General features: G+C 34.6%; 1 protein-coding gene across 4 annotated transcripts in view; it reads right to left on the bottom strand.

Annotated features, from left to right (window-relative positions):
- NEK1 (NIMA related kinase 1) overlaps window positions 1-17,068 on the bottom strand; it is a 165,437-nt gene that overhangs the window by 12,069 nt on the left and 136,300 nt on the right. For 3 of the 4 annotated variants that reach the window (XM_020997822.2, XM_020997826.2, XM_020997823.2), the window contains 5 exons: window positions 16,014-16,125; window positions 15,055-15,149; window positions 12,338-12,579; window positions 8,828-8,979; window positions 6,507-6,767 (listed from right to left, as the gene is read on the bottom strand). In XM_020997822.2, coding sequence (XP_020853481.1) covers window positions 6,590-6,767; window positions 8,828-8,979; window positions 12,338-12,579; window positions 15,055-15,149; window positions 16,014-16,125 — 779 coding nt within the window. In that variant the 3' untranslated portion in view covers window positions 6,507-6,589. Of the gene's footprint in view, window positions 1-2,898; window positions 3,032-3,612; window positions 3,747-6,503; window positions 6,768-8,827; window positions 8,980-12,337; window positions 12,580-15,054; window positions 15,150-16,013; window positions 16,126-17,068 lie in introns of those variants that run through there. The other variant, XM_078148331.1, reaches the window with a different exon arrangement.

Here is a 17,068-nt window from a genome sequence, read left to right as displayed (position 1 = left end):
ACAAATGTACAAAAACATCTGCAAAGATGATTCCACTCACCATTGGCACATGGAACGTGTGCACATTTTATAGATAACACAAAATCCAGCAGATCTCAAAGATGAACAGCTCTTGTTGCAAGAGAACTCAGCAGGTATTGCATCCAAATAGCAGCCCTGAGTGAAAGAAGACTGGCAAACAAAGGCCAGCTTACTAAAGTTGGAGCTGGATACACATTTTTCTGGAGTGGCCACAGTGAAGGGGAGTGCATGAAATAGATTTTGCAATCAAAACCAATCTAGTCAACAAGCTTGTATGCCTACCAAAATGAGTGGATGACAGGCTCATGACAATGCGATTGCCACTTGCAGGAAAATGTCATGCTACCATCATCAGTGCCTATGCTCCCACCATGATGAACCCCAACAAAGTCAAAGAAAAATTTTATGAAGACCTGGAGACCCCTTATCATCAATGTGCTAAAAAAGGACAAGTTTATAATTCTGGGTGACTTTAATGCTAGAATAGACTCAGACTACCAGACTTGGTAGGGAGTTCTAGGGAGGAAGAGAGTTGGAAACAGCAATAGCAGTGGTCACTTACTACTGAAGACAAGCAGCAAACACCGGCATTTAATAGACTATGTGATTATAAGGAGAAGAGATAGACAGGATGTGAGAGTGACAAAGGCAATATGTGGTACAGAGTACTGGACCAATCACAGACTTATCCTCTCCAAGCTAAATATTTGCATTCAACAAAAGCAGCATCCCCACGGAAAATGAGTACCAGAAGAATTAATGTCAACAGATTAGAGCTCTTCTCTGAGCAGGAACAGTTTGTTGCTAATTTGAAGGGAAAATTGAGCCAACACACAGTTGGCAACAGTGGAGCAGAAAAGGATTTTCTGAGATTTCAGAGATTTGGCATATAGCACTGCATTTGCACATCTGGGTCAGAATATTTGCAAACACCAAGACTAGTTTAATGAAAATGATGAAGAAGTTCAGAAGCTGCTAAATGAAAAACAAGAACTCCACAGGGTTTACCAGCAGGACGGTTCATCCATCTTTAAGAAGGCAGCATTTAATTCCATCAAAAGTAAAGTAGAACCACTTCCTGGATGTGTTTGTCTTTCTTGGTTTCCTTGGCCTCCTCTGCAGGAGATACATGGACTTCAGAAACTGGCTCTGTTGCGACCAAGGCTGATAACAACCTGGCAAAGAGTCCCAATTGGTACCAATGGAGGAGTCACTGCAGTAGGCTTTCTCTCCAGCTTTATTGGTGAGTCTTTAGTGGGCATTGCCTACTTCTTCTCCCAGCTGCTCCCCAATGGCAAGTTGTTGCATTTACAGGATGGTTTACTAGGTCAGTCATTGACTCATACTTAGGAGCAACAATGCAGTACTATAGTTGGGATGAAAGCACCCGCTCAATTGTCAGCCAGCCAACTGGTGAGACAAAATACATATCAGGAAGCCTATTCTTGATAACAATGCTGTGAACCTGTTTTCTTCCATCCTCGTTGCTCTCTTGCTTTCTAGTGTAGCAGCATGGGCTCTCTGGCCCAAAGAATTACTGTCGATTTCCATTGTTTAGAGACCAAAACTGAGTATAAGGTGAACTTTTCGATTTCATGATTTAACCTCTAAACAATCATTTGACCCACCCCACTTGTAGGGATTTAACTGAATTCGCATTTCATCTTCCCATAATCATAAGCCTCTTGCAATATATGGAAACATTCCAGGAAAGAAAATTCAATAGGGAAAAACAAAAAACAAACATATCTTCCAGGACCTGAGCATACAGTTTTTTTCATGTGTCTTGTGTTTTTTTTCCCAAGAACTACTCTTTTACAACTTTTTTAAATTGGAGAATAGATCTTATTCTTGTTAATTCCTTACAGACTTTGAATGTCAATCTTTTAACAAAAAAATTTATAGCAAAGATTTCCCACATCTGTTTATTTGCTTTTAATTCTGAATATAGTTTGTTCAATAAAAGCCCTTTATTTTCATGTAATCAACTCTATTTTCTTCTTAATAATTTCCTTTATATGTTGAAAAGCTAAGAATTTCCATTTTTTAAATTTTTTTTGTCAAATTATTCATTTTATCAGAAAGGCGTGCAATCTTATTTGACTAGTATTAATCCTAATAAAATCATAACATTCCCACTAAATGGAGTTCCCATATCTTATTCCATTTAAGTAAAAATTTTGCAATAATTTCCCTTATTTGAGATGAGATAATCACTTTGGGATTGTCAATTTTTCCCATTCCGCATCCTCTTTCTACAAGTTCTCTGTTTATACATTTGTTATGTAGAAATGAACCAATTTTTTCATCTCCCTTCTTTTTTCTTCTCTCAACTCTTAATCTATGTCATTTGGCTGTTATTCACAACACTACTATTTTTGTTTTGTTAATCCATAATTTTTTTCATTACAAGATCTCTTGATTGTTCACATCTATTTTTTTTTCAAACCAATGTTCTCATAAGCTTCTGGTATTTTCAGCTCTAACAAATCCTACTAAGCAGAAAAGGCTTCAGAAGTAAAGCCATGGTGACAGGTTGTTGTCTAAGAACAAGCTCAGTGAAATTCAGACATTTCTCCAGGTGTCCAGAATGATGAATTTCTCAGCCACAGGAACTCATGAACATTATCTTTCAAAGTACAGAAAAATTGTGATATGCATCAGTGAAAAGAATACTCACACTGAGGAAATCACAGACCCCTGAAATAATAAATATAAATTGTACTAAAACAGATCAAATTAATTTAAATAGTTTTATAATTGGTGAAAGATACTCAAAATTTCGTATTTAATTTTGGAATCTAAATTACATTTCCAATTAAATACATTAAAAGCAGGCATTCAATACTTAATAATAATTTTTGAAACAATTATTACCTTCCTGATAGGCTCCATCTGCCATGACTAGATGAAGGATCTTAGGATAGAGGTGCTTATGTTCATTTCCCAGAATATTCAGAACTATTGTTGAACAAATCTCAATATTCTCATCTTCATCTTCATGTATTGCCTATGTGAAATGACAATTCCAAAATTTAATGAACACTTACACATTACCTTTTTCTAATCTGATTAATTTGATTGGTGTTAAGAATATTTTCAGTACTTATTAACATAATGACTATAAAGACATGTTTCATTTGTATATATAAAGAGTACATTTCAAAAGCAAATGCAAATTTTTTATTTTTAATATTTTGTTTTAATATTTAATATATCATTTTTAATACTTAATATTTATTTTTAATATTTTATTTCCCCCCATGTAAAAATGACTTAACATTTGTTGGGGGTTTTTTGAAGTTTTGGGTTCCAAATTCTATCTCTTCCTCCTGTCCCTTCCCATCTCTGAGATAGTAAGCAATCTGATATAGATTATACATGTACAACTATGTAAAACATTTCTATATTAGTCATTAGTTGAGAACACTTGAATAAAACAAAAAGAGAAAGAAAAAAGAAAGTAAAAAATAGTTTACTGTGGTCTATATTCAAATGCCATTTGTTCTTTCTCTAGAGGCAGACAGAATTTTTCATCATGAGTCCTTTGGGACTGTCAACAAGTGTGAATTTAATCAGCATTCTACTAACCTTTATTTTATCATAAACTTCAATGAATTTATCAAAGCCTATTTCCTGCTCCAGTTCAAGTCTCAGTTCCTCTAAATGGTTAAAGACACTATCACATTCTCCACATTCACTGGCAATATCACCATCACTGTAATCTAAACAAAGGGGAAAAAAAGGCAATTACTTAATGATCAAAACAATTAAAAATTAGACATAAAATGATTTGTATCACAACAGTCAAAAAACAAGTTTAATTCTTCCACAAATAATAAGCACAGCACATGACTATTTTCGCTACCAAAAAATTGTAGTCATTACTAATTTAATACCATTAACAATAATGTGGCATGATACAGTGGCAAATGCACTGGCTTTGGAGTAAGAAGATTTGGGTTCAAATCCCACCTTTGCTGTTCATTACTTGGATGACCTTGGCAAGTCTATCAAATGAGGGGCTTTAACTTTCTGAGAGAACAGGTATTTTCTAGTGTTCCTTCTGGTTCTAAATCTACTTTAGAAAGAGCTTTTTAAAACAGCCTGGACAGTATCTTTCAGGAAATCATAAAGGACAACTGCCCTGAAGTCCTAGAACCAGAAGGTAAAATAACCATAGAAAGAATACACTGCTTACCACCTGAGAGAATCCCAAATTGACAATGCCAAGGAATATAATAGCAACATGCCAAAATTACCAGATGAAAGAGAAGGTGCTGCGAGCAGCCACAAAGAAACAATTTAAATATCATGGAACCACAGTCAGGATTACATAGGACCTTGCAGCTTCTACATTAAAAGACTGCAGGGCATGGAACATGATATTCCATAAGGCAAAGGAGCTTGGATTGAAGCCAAGGATCAACTACCCTGCAAAAATGAGCATGATTTTTCAAGGGAGAAGATGGATTTGAAATAGGGGACTTCCAAACCTTCCTGATGAAAAGACCAGAGCTCAACAAAAAATTTGATTTTCAAGTACAAGATTCAAGAAAGACATAAAAAGGTAAATGGGACAGAAAGATACAAAATGTTGTTAATAAGGGAGGAATGTTTACATCCCTACAAGGGAAGATGACACTTGCAGGCTCTTGAGAACTGTATTGTTATTACACCATGTTAAAGGATATACATAAAGAGGGTGGATATTAGTTGACTTTGATGTAATGATAAAAAAAAATCTAATCAAGTGGGTTAAATGGATCCAAGTAAGTGGATTAGTCTGATCTTACAAAATGTACTGAGAAAGAAGGAGGCAGACAAGGGTAAATTACATTACAGGAAAAGACAGAAAATCCTATTACAGCAGAGGGAAAGAAATGAGCGGGGTGAGCATTGTTTGAAACTTACTCTCATCAGATTTGGCTCAAGAAGGGAATAACATAATCAGGTATAGAAATCTAACTTGTCCTATAGGCAGTAGGAAGGAAAAGGGGAAAGAAAAGGGAGGGGGGATAAAAGGGAGGGAAGAAGCAGTAAGGGCAAAGGGGAAGAAAAGGGAAAGGGATAATAGAAGGAAGGAGAGATTGAAGGAGGCAGTGGTCAAAAGCAAACCACTAATGGAGGGGGGAAAGGAGACAGGAGAAAGAAAAGCATAAACAGGGGGGGGAAAAGTGATGGAGAAAAAGACACAGATAGTAACCATAACTGTGAATGTGAATTTTTTTTTCTCTTCTGTTGAATTTTGTCTCCTCTTTCTGATGGTTCCTCCTATTGGTTTTAATTTTTACTTACAACTTCACTAATGTGAAAATATGTTTAATAGGAATGTAAATGTATAGCCTATATCAGATTGTGTGCCGTCTTGGGGAGGGTGGTGGGGAGGAAGGGGGAGAAAAATTTTAAACTCAGAAGCATATGGAAGTGATTGTTGATAAATCAAAATAAATTAATAAAAAAAGATCTTTTTAAAAACTGAAACACAGGGGCAGCTAGGTGGTGCAGTGGATAGAGCGCCGGCCCTGAAGTCAGGAGGACCTGAGTTCAAATTCGGCCTCAGACCAAACACTTGACATGTACTAGCTGTGTGACCCTGGGCAAGTCACTTAACCCCAACTGCCTAAAAGCAAAAAAAAATTAAATAAATAAAAAAAAATAAAAACTGAAACACAGAATTAGATTAAAATGCTGATGTACATAAAGATGTTGACTGAATTAATAAAAACTGAAAAAGCATGGCATTATGCCCATCCAATTTAGCAACTCTCAATATCTATGAAACTTAATTGTCGGCATCTTACTTCACTAGGTAGAATAAATGAGCCCTTAAGTGAAAAAGTAATATGGAAGAGAAGCCAAATATAAAAAAATTTTTCACACTATTTCATGAAAGAAGTAGGGAAAATATATGGATTCAATTTTTTTTTTATTCAAACTACATTGAAGAAAGCCTAAAAACATTAACAAAACACAAAATGCTATTTAAAAAGGCAAAACTAAAAACTTATTAATGTATCTAGTCAGTGACTGAATAGTTACTAGAAATAGACTAATGCATCCTTAAACTAAATTGAGAAAGGCATGAATAAAGACAAATCTCAAAAAAAAATTTAATCTTTAAAAGAAATTAAGTTGATACTATAAGTATTAATATTCTTAATAACAAAAATGATGAACAGGAGTCAAATTATTTTAAAACTGGTTCACAGTATTGACCTCTGCTATCTAGACAGGGAGGCCAAGCAACAATTGGGAGCAAGCTTAATTAGTTTCAGATAATTGTCCAAAAAAAGGATGCCCCATACTTTAGTAGAGAAAAAAAGAGTATGGCTTTTCTTTTTCCTCTTAAAACTTTCCTAATGCTCCAGTTATTTTTAGATTTGGAAATGCCTTTTCTCCTAAAATATACTTTACTTAAAAATCAGTTTTAAAAGTTGATACTTCAAAAGAGACTAACAGTCACATTGTTTTATTTTCACCTGAATGCCACTCTTCATTAAGAACACTTTCACTGCTTATGTTGTCATCCTCGTCAGCATGTTCTGTGCCATTTGTTATATGTCCCTCATTGATGGACTTTAAGACAGTTTCTTCTTCTTCTTCTTCTTCTTCTTCTTTCTTCTTCTTCTTCTTCACTAGATTCTTCATTAGGTGGTTCACTATATTCTTCACTAGGTTCTTGAAGTAACCTTTCCATAGAGGCCTGAAGATCCTGTAAATCTGGGTCTGCCTCCCCAAATATCCTAAAGTTTAAGAACCAAACTGTCAAAATGAAAATCATGATCACATTTCTTTAAATTCCAGGACACATTCTGAATCCATGTTCACTTGTGGGCAGAAAACTTAGATGACAATGTAATGTGATTTTATATAAAACGTATAATGCTGTTGAATTTTTAAAAGATTTGAAATTTAAAACAAGTGCAACATATAATTTTATGCATTATAATAATATGAATTGGTTCCTTTAAAATAAATTTTAGTTGCTTAATGAAATTACATTACCAAAAATACTAGTTTAATAATTACTTAAGTTTTAAAATACCTATTTACAATATTTTGGTAGACTAAATATAAAAGCAGCTTTGCCTTCTCTTTTACCTTCCTTAAGTATATGCCTAATTTGTAACATAGTAATATTTTAGATGATTTTGCAAATTCAGTAAAGAAATGATTATATGGAATATTTTGGAAATTAAAGTGCATTGAAATTAATACTAAAGGGGAATTTTTCCATATAGAGATGTAATAGTTTTTAAAATATAGCATCATTGTTACAAATTATCTTTCATAAACAAAGAAAACTTGAATGTGAAGTGTTTTATCAAGTAGTAAGTATAAAGGAATAAAAGTTTTTTTAAAAAAATACTACTATTGTTCACTCAGATAAAAAGTTTTCTATAAGGGTTTTAAAGCTATATTTTAACATAAACTAAAAGTACGGAATTAATAACCCTAAGAATTTTTTATAGATCTGCAATATCAAAATACTATAATTATGTTGTAAAACTGAGTAAAATACTACTAGCTAATACTTTATCAACATGAACATTCCAAAACTGAGCATTTCCAATACAAACTATTAAAATAGTAACTGGACCATCATTTCAGTGTGTTAAAAATCTCCATAAAATTTTCCAATGGTCTTAAGCTAAGAATATGGCTAGAAGAAAAACAAAAATCCCTAAAACTTCCCACAGTTCAAAAGCCGGCGCACTGCAAGGCTTCGAGGAAAATAAGAAGTATTTAAAAAATACGAGAAAAAGTTCTGAAAAGAAGTGAGGCAAATGAAATGAAATTAGAATCACAGAATCATAGTGTTTGAAGGGCCATCTGAGGCCATCTACTTCAACTTGTATCTAATCAAGCGCCAGACAACATAACTGACAAGTGGTCATCCAATTCTTGATAGTCCATTCTACTTAAGGATATCTTTAATTATCAGAAAGCTTTTCCTTATGTCAAGCCTGAATTTGTACCTTGGCAGAACTTCCACCCATGGCTGCTAGTTTTGCTCTACAGGGCAAACCATCTAATCTAGTCCAACATGCATTTGTTTTCAAGTGATTATTAAGGACAAGGAAGGCCCTGGAGATATAAAAACAAAATGAAAGACAGCCTTTGCCTTCATGAAGCTTCTATTTTACTGGAACAAATCTAATTCCTTTTCGCTGGAAAGCCCTTTAAATAATTTAAGTTATTATGCTCTGTATTCCTCTAGTCCTTTCTTCTCTAGGTTAATCACCTCCTTGCTTTATAGCTCCTTCTAACATGAACTTGAGGAAATCCCCCATTTTGATCACCTCCCTCTGGAAGTGCTCTAATAAAAAGGCCAGGTGATGCAAAGATTTTGTTATAATTATACTATCTCTATTTTCTTTGCTTTATAGGTAAGAGGAAAATGCGCTGCATTACTTGATGTAGATTGGTCCCTTGAAGCCTTCCTAAATTCCAGTTTTTCTAGTGTTAACAAAACATGGCATCCTAACTTCATATTATATTACACATGTGGTCTAACCAGAGTGGAATACAGAAACCTACACCACTTCTGTAGTCTTGGACCCTATTAGTATTAGACCTCAGTCTAAGACTGCTTAGTATTCCTGGCTGCCATATGACAGTACTGGTTTATATTAAACTTATAGTCCATTAAAGACTGAGATAAAATAATAACAATATAAATTTGAAGTTGGCTTCAGAACATTGATTTATCAGAATAAATCTAGAGACTGAAGTAATTTTTCCCTCAGATCAATGAAGTCATTATATAACGTATGATATTCATTAACAGCTTTATGCTTACATCTCTTCACAATCAGAAGGTGCTTCTTTAATGGGTTCATCTTCAGTGTCCTCTATTTCAAGATTGTCTTGACATACATCTACCACAGTGGGAACATCTATCAATGTTCTGAACAGCTTAGAGAGATCTGGAAGTGAGCATGTTCTCAACATCTAAAAAATAAAAAAGGTTTTTTTATTAGAAAGAACAGGAAAATAAAAAATGGAAAAAAAAGACGTGTCACACACATACACACTCATCAATTCTTAGTGGCTCAGCTTTAAATTCTAGCAGTTTCATGAAAATAATGTACCTTATTTAATTTTTTTTTTCTTTTTGGTGAGGCAATTGGGATTAAGTGACTTGCCCAGGGTCACACAGCTAGTAAGTGTTATGTGTCTGAGGCCAAATTTGAACTCAGTTTCCTCTGACTGCAAGGCCACAGCTCTATCCACTGAGCCACCTAAGCTGCCCTTTAAGTTTTATTTACTTTTTAAAAACATCACTGTCATTTTCTAATGACTTCTTACATATACCTCCACTAGAAGTTAACCTCCTTGTAAACAACAAAATATAGTTAAGCAGAACAAATCAATACACTATTGTCCATTACCTGTTTTCCATTACCATTCTGCCAAGAAGATAAGATGGAGGCTGGAGGTTGATCTAAATATTAGTTTACTAAATAGCAAGAAATTTCAGGTTCCTGCTGGCTTATTATTTCACATGTTCTAACTAATTAGTCCCCTTCCCCCCACCTTTTTCACTAAAATATTCAGGTGGGCCACAGGATACATATTAAGAGATCCAGGGACTAAATATTATATAACCTTACAGTTAGGCAATATGCAAAATATGACTGGAGAGTATCATAGACACAACAGACCTTCCCAAGTATCTACAAAAAAGGCAGAGAATAAAGAAGATCATACACAAGGTTTAGTAATTGGTATTTCTTCAATTAGAGCTTGGCCTTTTCATTAACCCAAAGAATTTAAGCAATAATACAAAGCCCTTAGTCAGAAAGTTTGTTCTTATATAAGGTCCTGGAACTAAATTATAAAATTTTATGTCTATACTAAATTGTTTCTTTCCAACTTAGATCCATTTATTCTAGTTTTGTCATTTGTAAATATGATCCCTGTAAAAAAATTCATAAGACGAAACAGAAGGTTTTGAATATACAAAGATAAAGAATTTTATAAAGCTAAAAAATGGTATCTCCAGAGTAAAAGGGAAACAGATCGGAGAAAATATTTTCATTAAATATATCTGATTAAAAAGCTAATGTTCAGAATACTTTAGGAATTAATACAATTGTTTAAGAAAAATTCCGCAATGGAAACATAGTTCTAGGATATTAAGAGACAATTTTTAAAAGAAGAAATATAAACAGTTAATAACTACTTAAGAACATGTTCAAAATCTCTAATGATCAGAAAAATGCAAAGTAAAACAATTTTACAATACTTTTTTCTTCTCATCAAATTGGCAAAATAGCTAATAATGGTAAAGTCAAATATCGGTGACACCAGAGATGAGTATAAACTTTTTGGAGAACATTCTAGAAATGTACAATAAGAATCGTAAAAATCACAACTTTTGGCACAGATATTCTAATATTGCTGGGACAATATTCTAAATATTAAAGAAAAAAGGAATTATTGGTACAAAAATCTTCACTGCTGTTTTATCTGTAATAACTAAAACTAGAAATAACTATTATTTCCAATTATTTGAAATATAGCTGAATAAATTATGATATATTAAGGCAATAGGATATTAGCATTCTGTATAAAATGACAATTACAAAAACTACAAAGAAATATGTAATTTTTTAAACAAAATTATGCAAACCAATATGGCTGAAGACTAAAATCACACATACTCACTACAACTGTGTTTTAAAATTACAAACCACCCAACAACAGTAACATTATAAAGATACAAACATGGCGAATGGATCTTCCCAATTTTTTTTGATTGCTTACTGCACTGCTACCCCACTGACCATCATCGTTATTACCATTATCATAATAACTGACTTTTTAAAGTTGACAAAATACTTTACCGACATTATCTTATTTGAGCCTTGCAACCCTGGGAGGTAAATATGACAAGTATCCTTATTTCTATTTTATAGACCAGGTTTTTTCAACCAGAAGTCTAATTCACTACCACATATGTAACCCTCTAAGAGGTTCCAAAAAAAATAGTGAAAAGGTCTGCAAGAAGTATAAACTAGTATGAAGAGGGCCTGGAAAGGAGCAGGGCTAAGATTTTAGGAGAAGTCAGAACACGTATTTTTCTAGTGATGTCTCTTGTCTTCTCTTATAGTTATTTGGCACTTTTTATAGCTGTCAGTGGATCTACTGTGAATATCTCCCACTACTGATCCAAATTTTCTGGGAGTTATAAACTAGTTAAAGACAGCTATAGGACACAAAATAACTAGGGTTTTTAAATAAGTGATCTTTTATACCTAAAAGTCAGAGAAAATGATCTGGCCTGATGTAGTTTATATTCTTCTAAAAAATAAAATGCAAGGGTTGTCTGACAGCTGTTTTTCATGATGCTCAAAGGCCTTTGCCCACAGATGTTTGAGCTTGTGTCCTAGTAATTGAGGACTGTCTGATTACTGAATAAATGGGGAAGTATTACGTTTAACAATTTCTGTAAAAATGTGCAAACACAAGTAAAATACGATAAGTATAGTTAAAATATAATGTACCTGATATAGGCAATGAAAATCAAAATGATAATTCTCTAGTGACAATCAATCAACAGGCATTTATTAAGAACCATGTGCTTAGAATTGTCAAAGATACATACCTGTAAATTTGGAAAATGTTATCAGAAAGCTGCTCTTAAGATATTATTATTATTATTATTACTAGTAGTAGTAGTAGTAGTACTGGTAATAATAGTATTTATATAGTGCTTTGAAGTCTGCAAAGTGCTATAGATATATTAGCTCATCCTCGTAACAATCCTTCAATGTAGGTGCTCTTATTATCACTATTTAACAGATGAGGAAACCGAGGCAGACACAGCTTAATTGACTTGTCCAGGGTCACACTGTAAGTGTGTGTCTGAAGCCACATTTGAACTCATTTCTTATTGACTCTAAGTCAAATCCTCTACAGAACTTTTACATTTGTTTGTTTTACTCAGTTTGTTGTGAACCTTTCATATTATATATGTAAGCTTAGTCTTATATAGGGGTAGAAGGAGGGTAAGTGGCAATGAAGGAAAAGGTGATATAAGAGAAAGGCCTTACAAGACGTGTGAGTTTTTAAAGAAATGTGAACCCAATAGGAAAGAATTCTGAAAAAGAAAGCCAATAGGAAAATGGTCTCTTGTTCCCAATGACAGGTTTATGTAAAGTGATAATCCTTTTCAATATTTTGGAAGAGGGCATTCATGTGTTTTATTTAAGGGATTAAAAAAATGTTTTCAAGGAAACATCTATTAACAAAAGTGCAATAATAATAATGTTGCAGTACTTCATAATTTAACTAGCATACTTGCCTTTGGATTATTTGCATCAAATAGACCAGTAGAAAGTCCAATTAGCAATGAATTCTTGCCTTTACTTTTTGCTGGTGAATCAGAACGAGCACGAAAAGATTGTTGTTGTGTAAGATGACTTGATGGAATGAAGGCAGCTTTTTTCAAGGCTTCAAGAGGATCAACTTTGTGAAAAAATGGTTCAGGTTGCAGACATTTCTTCAGATTAGGTTCAGGTTGCACAGAATCATCTAAAGCAGGTTCTGTAGCATAAATGAAAAATCAGGCTACAAGGTCATATAATATTCTGAAACCTTTGGGTTGGAAGGGATTTCTGAAGTAATCTAGCTCAACTCCTACCCAAATCATATATCCTACTATTAACATCCCTACTGCCCAATAAACAGATAAGTTAAAAATATAATGTTAAATATTAACAACATTAGTAAATGCGAACATAATGATTTCATTTAAGTAAAAACTCTACCAAGAAAACAAAAAGTATGATGTTTTCTAATTAAATACCAGGGAGACAACATGCAAATAAATATATACAAAGCAAGCTATATACAGGATAAACAGAAAATAATTAACAGAGAGAAGGCACTGGAATTAAGAAAGGTTGGAAAAAGTTCCCTGTAGGTGAGGTTTCTATTGGGACCTAAAGGAAGTCAGGGAGGTCAACAGTTGGAGCAGTGGAGGGAGAGGGTTTCCAGACATGAGGGACAGCTAGAGAAAATGCCTGGAGCCTAGAGATGGAATGTTTTGTTTGTGGAACAGCCAGAAGGTCAATGTCACTGGTTGAAGAGTGTGTTTTGGGGAGTAAGCTGTATGAAGACTGGAAAGGTAGGAGAGAGCTAGGTTATGAAGGGCTTTGAATGTCAAGCAACGGATTTTGTATTTGGTTCCTGAGAAGGAAGGGTGACATGACTGGACCTGTGCTTTAGGAAAATCATTCTAATGGCAGAAAGGAGGATGGACTGGAGTGGGGAGAAACCTGAGGCAGACAGACCCACCAGTAGGTCATTGCAATAATCTAGGCATGAGATGATGGCCTGCACCAGAGTAGTGGCAGTGTCAGAGGAGAAAAGGGGATGTATTCGAGAGATGTTGCAAAGGTGAAATCAACAGGCCCTGGCAACAGGTTTGATATGGGGGTTGGGGAAGGTGAAAGATAGTGAATAGTTGAGGATGACAGCAAGGCTGCAAGCCTGAGGGACTGGGAGGATGGTGTTACAGTGATAGTAAGGGGGTGGGAAAAAAGTTTAGGGGGAAAAGATGACTTCCATTTTGACACACTGAATTTAAGATGTCAACATCCAGTTCGAGATGTCTGGAAGGTAGTTGGAGATGCAAGACTGGAGGTCAGCAGAGAGTCTGGGGGAGTAAAGGTAGATCTGAGAATCATCAATGTAGAGATGGTAATTAAATTCAGAGGACCTGATGAGATCACCAAGTGAAGGAGTACAGAGAAAAGAGAAGAAGGCCCAGCAAAGACCCAGCAACAGAGACAGAGAAAGAGTGATGACAGGAAGGCAGAAAACCATGAGTGTGGTATCCCGAAAACCCAGAGGGAAGAGGGTGATCAACAGTGTCAAAGGCTGCAGAGAGGTCAGGGAGAAAGAGGACTGAGAAAAAGGCCACTGTATCTGGCAACTAAGAGATCATTAGTAACCTTGAAGAGAGCATTTCAGTAGAACAATAAGGTTAGAAGCCAGTAGGTAATGGGTTAAGAGAGTGAGAGGAGAGAAAGTGGAGGCACCTATTGTAGACAGCTTTTAGAGAAGTTTTGCTACAAAAGGCACAGGAGACACAGGACAATAGTTATTAGAAATGGAAAGATCAAATGAAGGTTTTTTCAGGATGAGGAGACACAGGCATAATTAAAAGCAATAAGCACTGAGCCAAAAGACAGACTGATTGAAAATAAGTGAAAGAGTGGGGATGACAGAGCAGGTAATATGTTGGATTACAGTTATTTAATTGTAAAACATATATGCAAACCACAACTAAATTTGTATAAGAAATGGTTTGAATCCATCGATGTTTAACCAGTTCATCTTTATACAGGGGAAGGAATCAATGTTTTCTTATACTTTAATTAATACTTTGTTAAAATACTAACAAAATGGCACATATTAACTGTTTAATTTCCTTGCCACATCTGCTGAGTGTTATAATATACTGCGGTGTTTCCCAGATACAGCAAAGTAGTTCTACATATGTTTTTGGTAAATGTCACTTTTACATTGATATTAAAGTTGCCTCAATTCAGGGCCACATAGTAAGTAAGACAGTCAAAATCCTGAAGTATAATCCAGATTTACTGATTTTCCAGGCCAGTGATATACCTATCACATATGGGAAAAATTAAATATTTTGCTTGGGTTTCTCCTTTGCCCTTTATCACATTACCAGCAAAGCATTTGGTATATAGTAGGTATTTAATAATAAATGAATAAATAAACTTAATAAATCTCTGTCTCTCTTATCTACTATAATGTGTATTTGTCATTATGCCTCAGCAGAATGCAAGCTCTTTAAGGGCAGGGACTAACCATTTACAAATTTTTTTCTTCCTAGTGCCCTGCAGAGCAACATACACTAGGAGTTATTTGATAAGTGCTGGTTTCATTGTGACTGGTGTAGCAATATTCAGTCTTATAAAATACCCAAAGTAAAACAGTTTAGTACCAATCACTCTTTAAAAAGTAATTTTAAAAAAAGAATAAGCAGACCTATCTGAACTTTATTAGGTGATTCCATTTCACTCAGATTTCTTCTTTCAGAAGTTGCTTCAAGATCATTTTGTTTCATCGTTTTATTCTCCAAGCTGTCAACACATACAGAAAAGGTTATGAAGCACAGAAAGAGCTACTTATATTATAAAACACACAGTAACTGCCCCAAGCAATGTGTTTTCTTAGAATGAAATGAATTTTGGCCTGGCCTAGTGTTATGGAAACTACTGTCCCAGAAAGTCTACTCTTCTCTCCTTTAGGGGAGTAGAATAAAAGACTAGAAAGGCTAGTAGCTGGGTCAAGTATATTCAGAGATCCAGTGAAATGGGCTTGCTGTTTTCCATAAAAGATTACTGAGATCCAGAAATCTAAACAATCTGCTAGAAAATATTTATCACTACAGCAAAAAAATGATAAAGTTCATATCTTGTGGACCTGTGCTCTCACCATGATGAGGAATAATGGATTCCAATGGAAAGGAATGGTGATACCTGTTATTGATATCCTGTGATGACTTTTCTGATGACTAGCCTATCTCCCACAGAGTGGGAGTGCAGCCCATGTCCTCTCTCACCTTAATCTCCTACCACACTTCACTTATGTCCATGTGCCCCATGCTTTACAGGAAATTGTTCCACAAATCTTGGAGGCTTCCAGGACATGTTTAAGTTAGAAAAAAGTTCAGTGGCCAGCTTTTTGCCTTTAATTAGGGAGAGCTGGGATGTAGAGAGTTGGTAAGGAAGTATCAGAACTGACTTAAATGACCTGATAGGTGGAGATACTAAACAGCATGGAAGACTGTCACTATGACTCTGCAAGGAGTCCACATGAATGGACTCTATTAAATCATAATTTCTATTAAAGTTCTATAAAAGTATTAGAATGTAAGTATATACAGCCCTAAAGAAGACTCTTTGAAATACAATGCAAAAACTACTAGGGACCAGGTAACATACTCTGTCTCCTCTGAGTCTCTAAGCCACACTTCATTGACAGAGCAAGGTAAGTCAATATTTTTGCCAGCTTTACTTGATCCTTCTAAGATTTCTGCTTCCAAATCATCAGGTTCTGTAAAAAAATGAAAACATTATAAGAAATGTATATGAACAAAGTCCCAGAATGAAACACCAGTAAGCCTAGAGAAAACAACATGAACTTTGTTGTAACCCATCAGTACTTTTGTTCCAGTTAGTATGTTAATTTACTAGGGAGGGGAAACAAACCATACCAAAGTTACCTAATTTTGTGGAGTACCAAAATTTCTTTTGCAAATTATCACTGCAGAAGACAGAAGCATACTTTTTTTTCAGTTTACTTTTCCTGCTTTTTTCTGCAACATGGCTAATATGGAAATATACTTCACATGATTTATGATGGGTATCATATAGGCTGGGGAAACTATGTGGCTCAGTGAATACAGTGCCGGACCTGGAGTTCAGAAGACCTGAGTTCAAATCTGGCTTCAGATTTGTGTGACCCGGAGAAGGTCACTTCACCCTGTTTGCCTCAGTTTTCTCATCTGTAAAAAGAGCTGGAGAAGGAAATGGCAAACCATTACAGTATCTTTTCCAAGAAAACCCCCAAAGGGGTCCCAAAGAATCGGACACAACTGAAAAAAACTAAACAACAACAAAATTGTACTGCTAGCTTATGAATGAAAGGCTAGATAGAGAGAATTGGGAAATGAAAAAATTCAAAATAAACAAAGAAATATATAAATTACTTTTCAGCATTAAAAAACGACAAAAAAAATTACCAATGCACAAAGAAAAAATACTTAAAAGGATTAATTATTCTCTTTCTTCCTTTCATCATTTTATTATGTATAACATTATCTTTTTCCCTTCAGGGAAAATGTAAGTCCTGGAAAAATAAAACTGGTTTTGAGAAAGTATAAAAAACTTCCCACAGAAAGTTATTAGAAGATTAATGTTGCCATACTTCTCTTTTGTTGAACTAAATTTCAGAAAATTTGGATTTTTACTAATTAGAGATTTACAGAAAGGTTCAA

The sequence above is a fragment of the Phascolarctos cinereus genome, unplaced genomic scaffold, assembly GCF_003287225.1.
Source record: "Phascolarctos cinereus isolate Bilbo 61053 unplaced genomic scaffold, phaCin_HiC Scaffold_9;HRSCAF=440, whole genome shotgun sequence".
Classification (NCBI taxonomy): Eukaryota; Metazoa; Chordata; class Mammalia; order Diprotodontia; family Phascolarctidae; genus Phascolarctos; species Phascolarctos cinereus.
The sequence above is the reverse complement of the archived record's forward strand: the minus strand, read 5'-3'. Positions and strand labels throughout refer to the sequence as shown.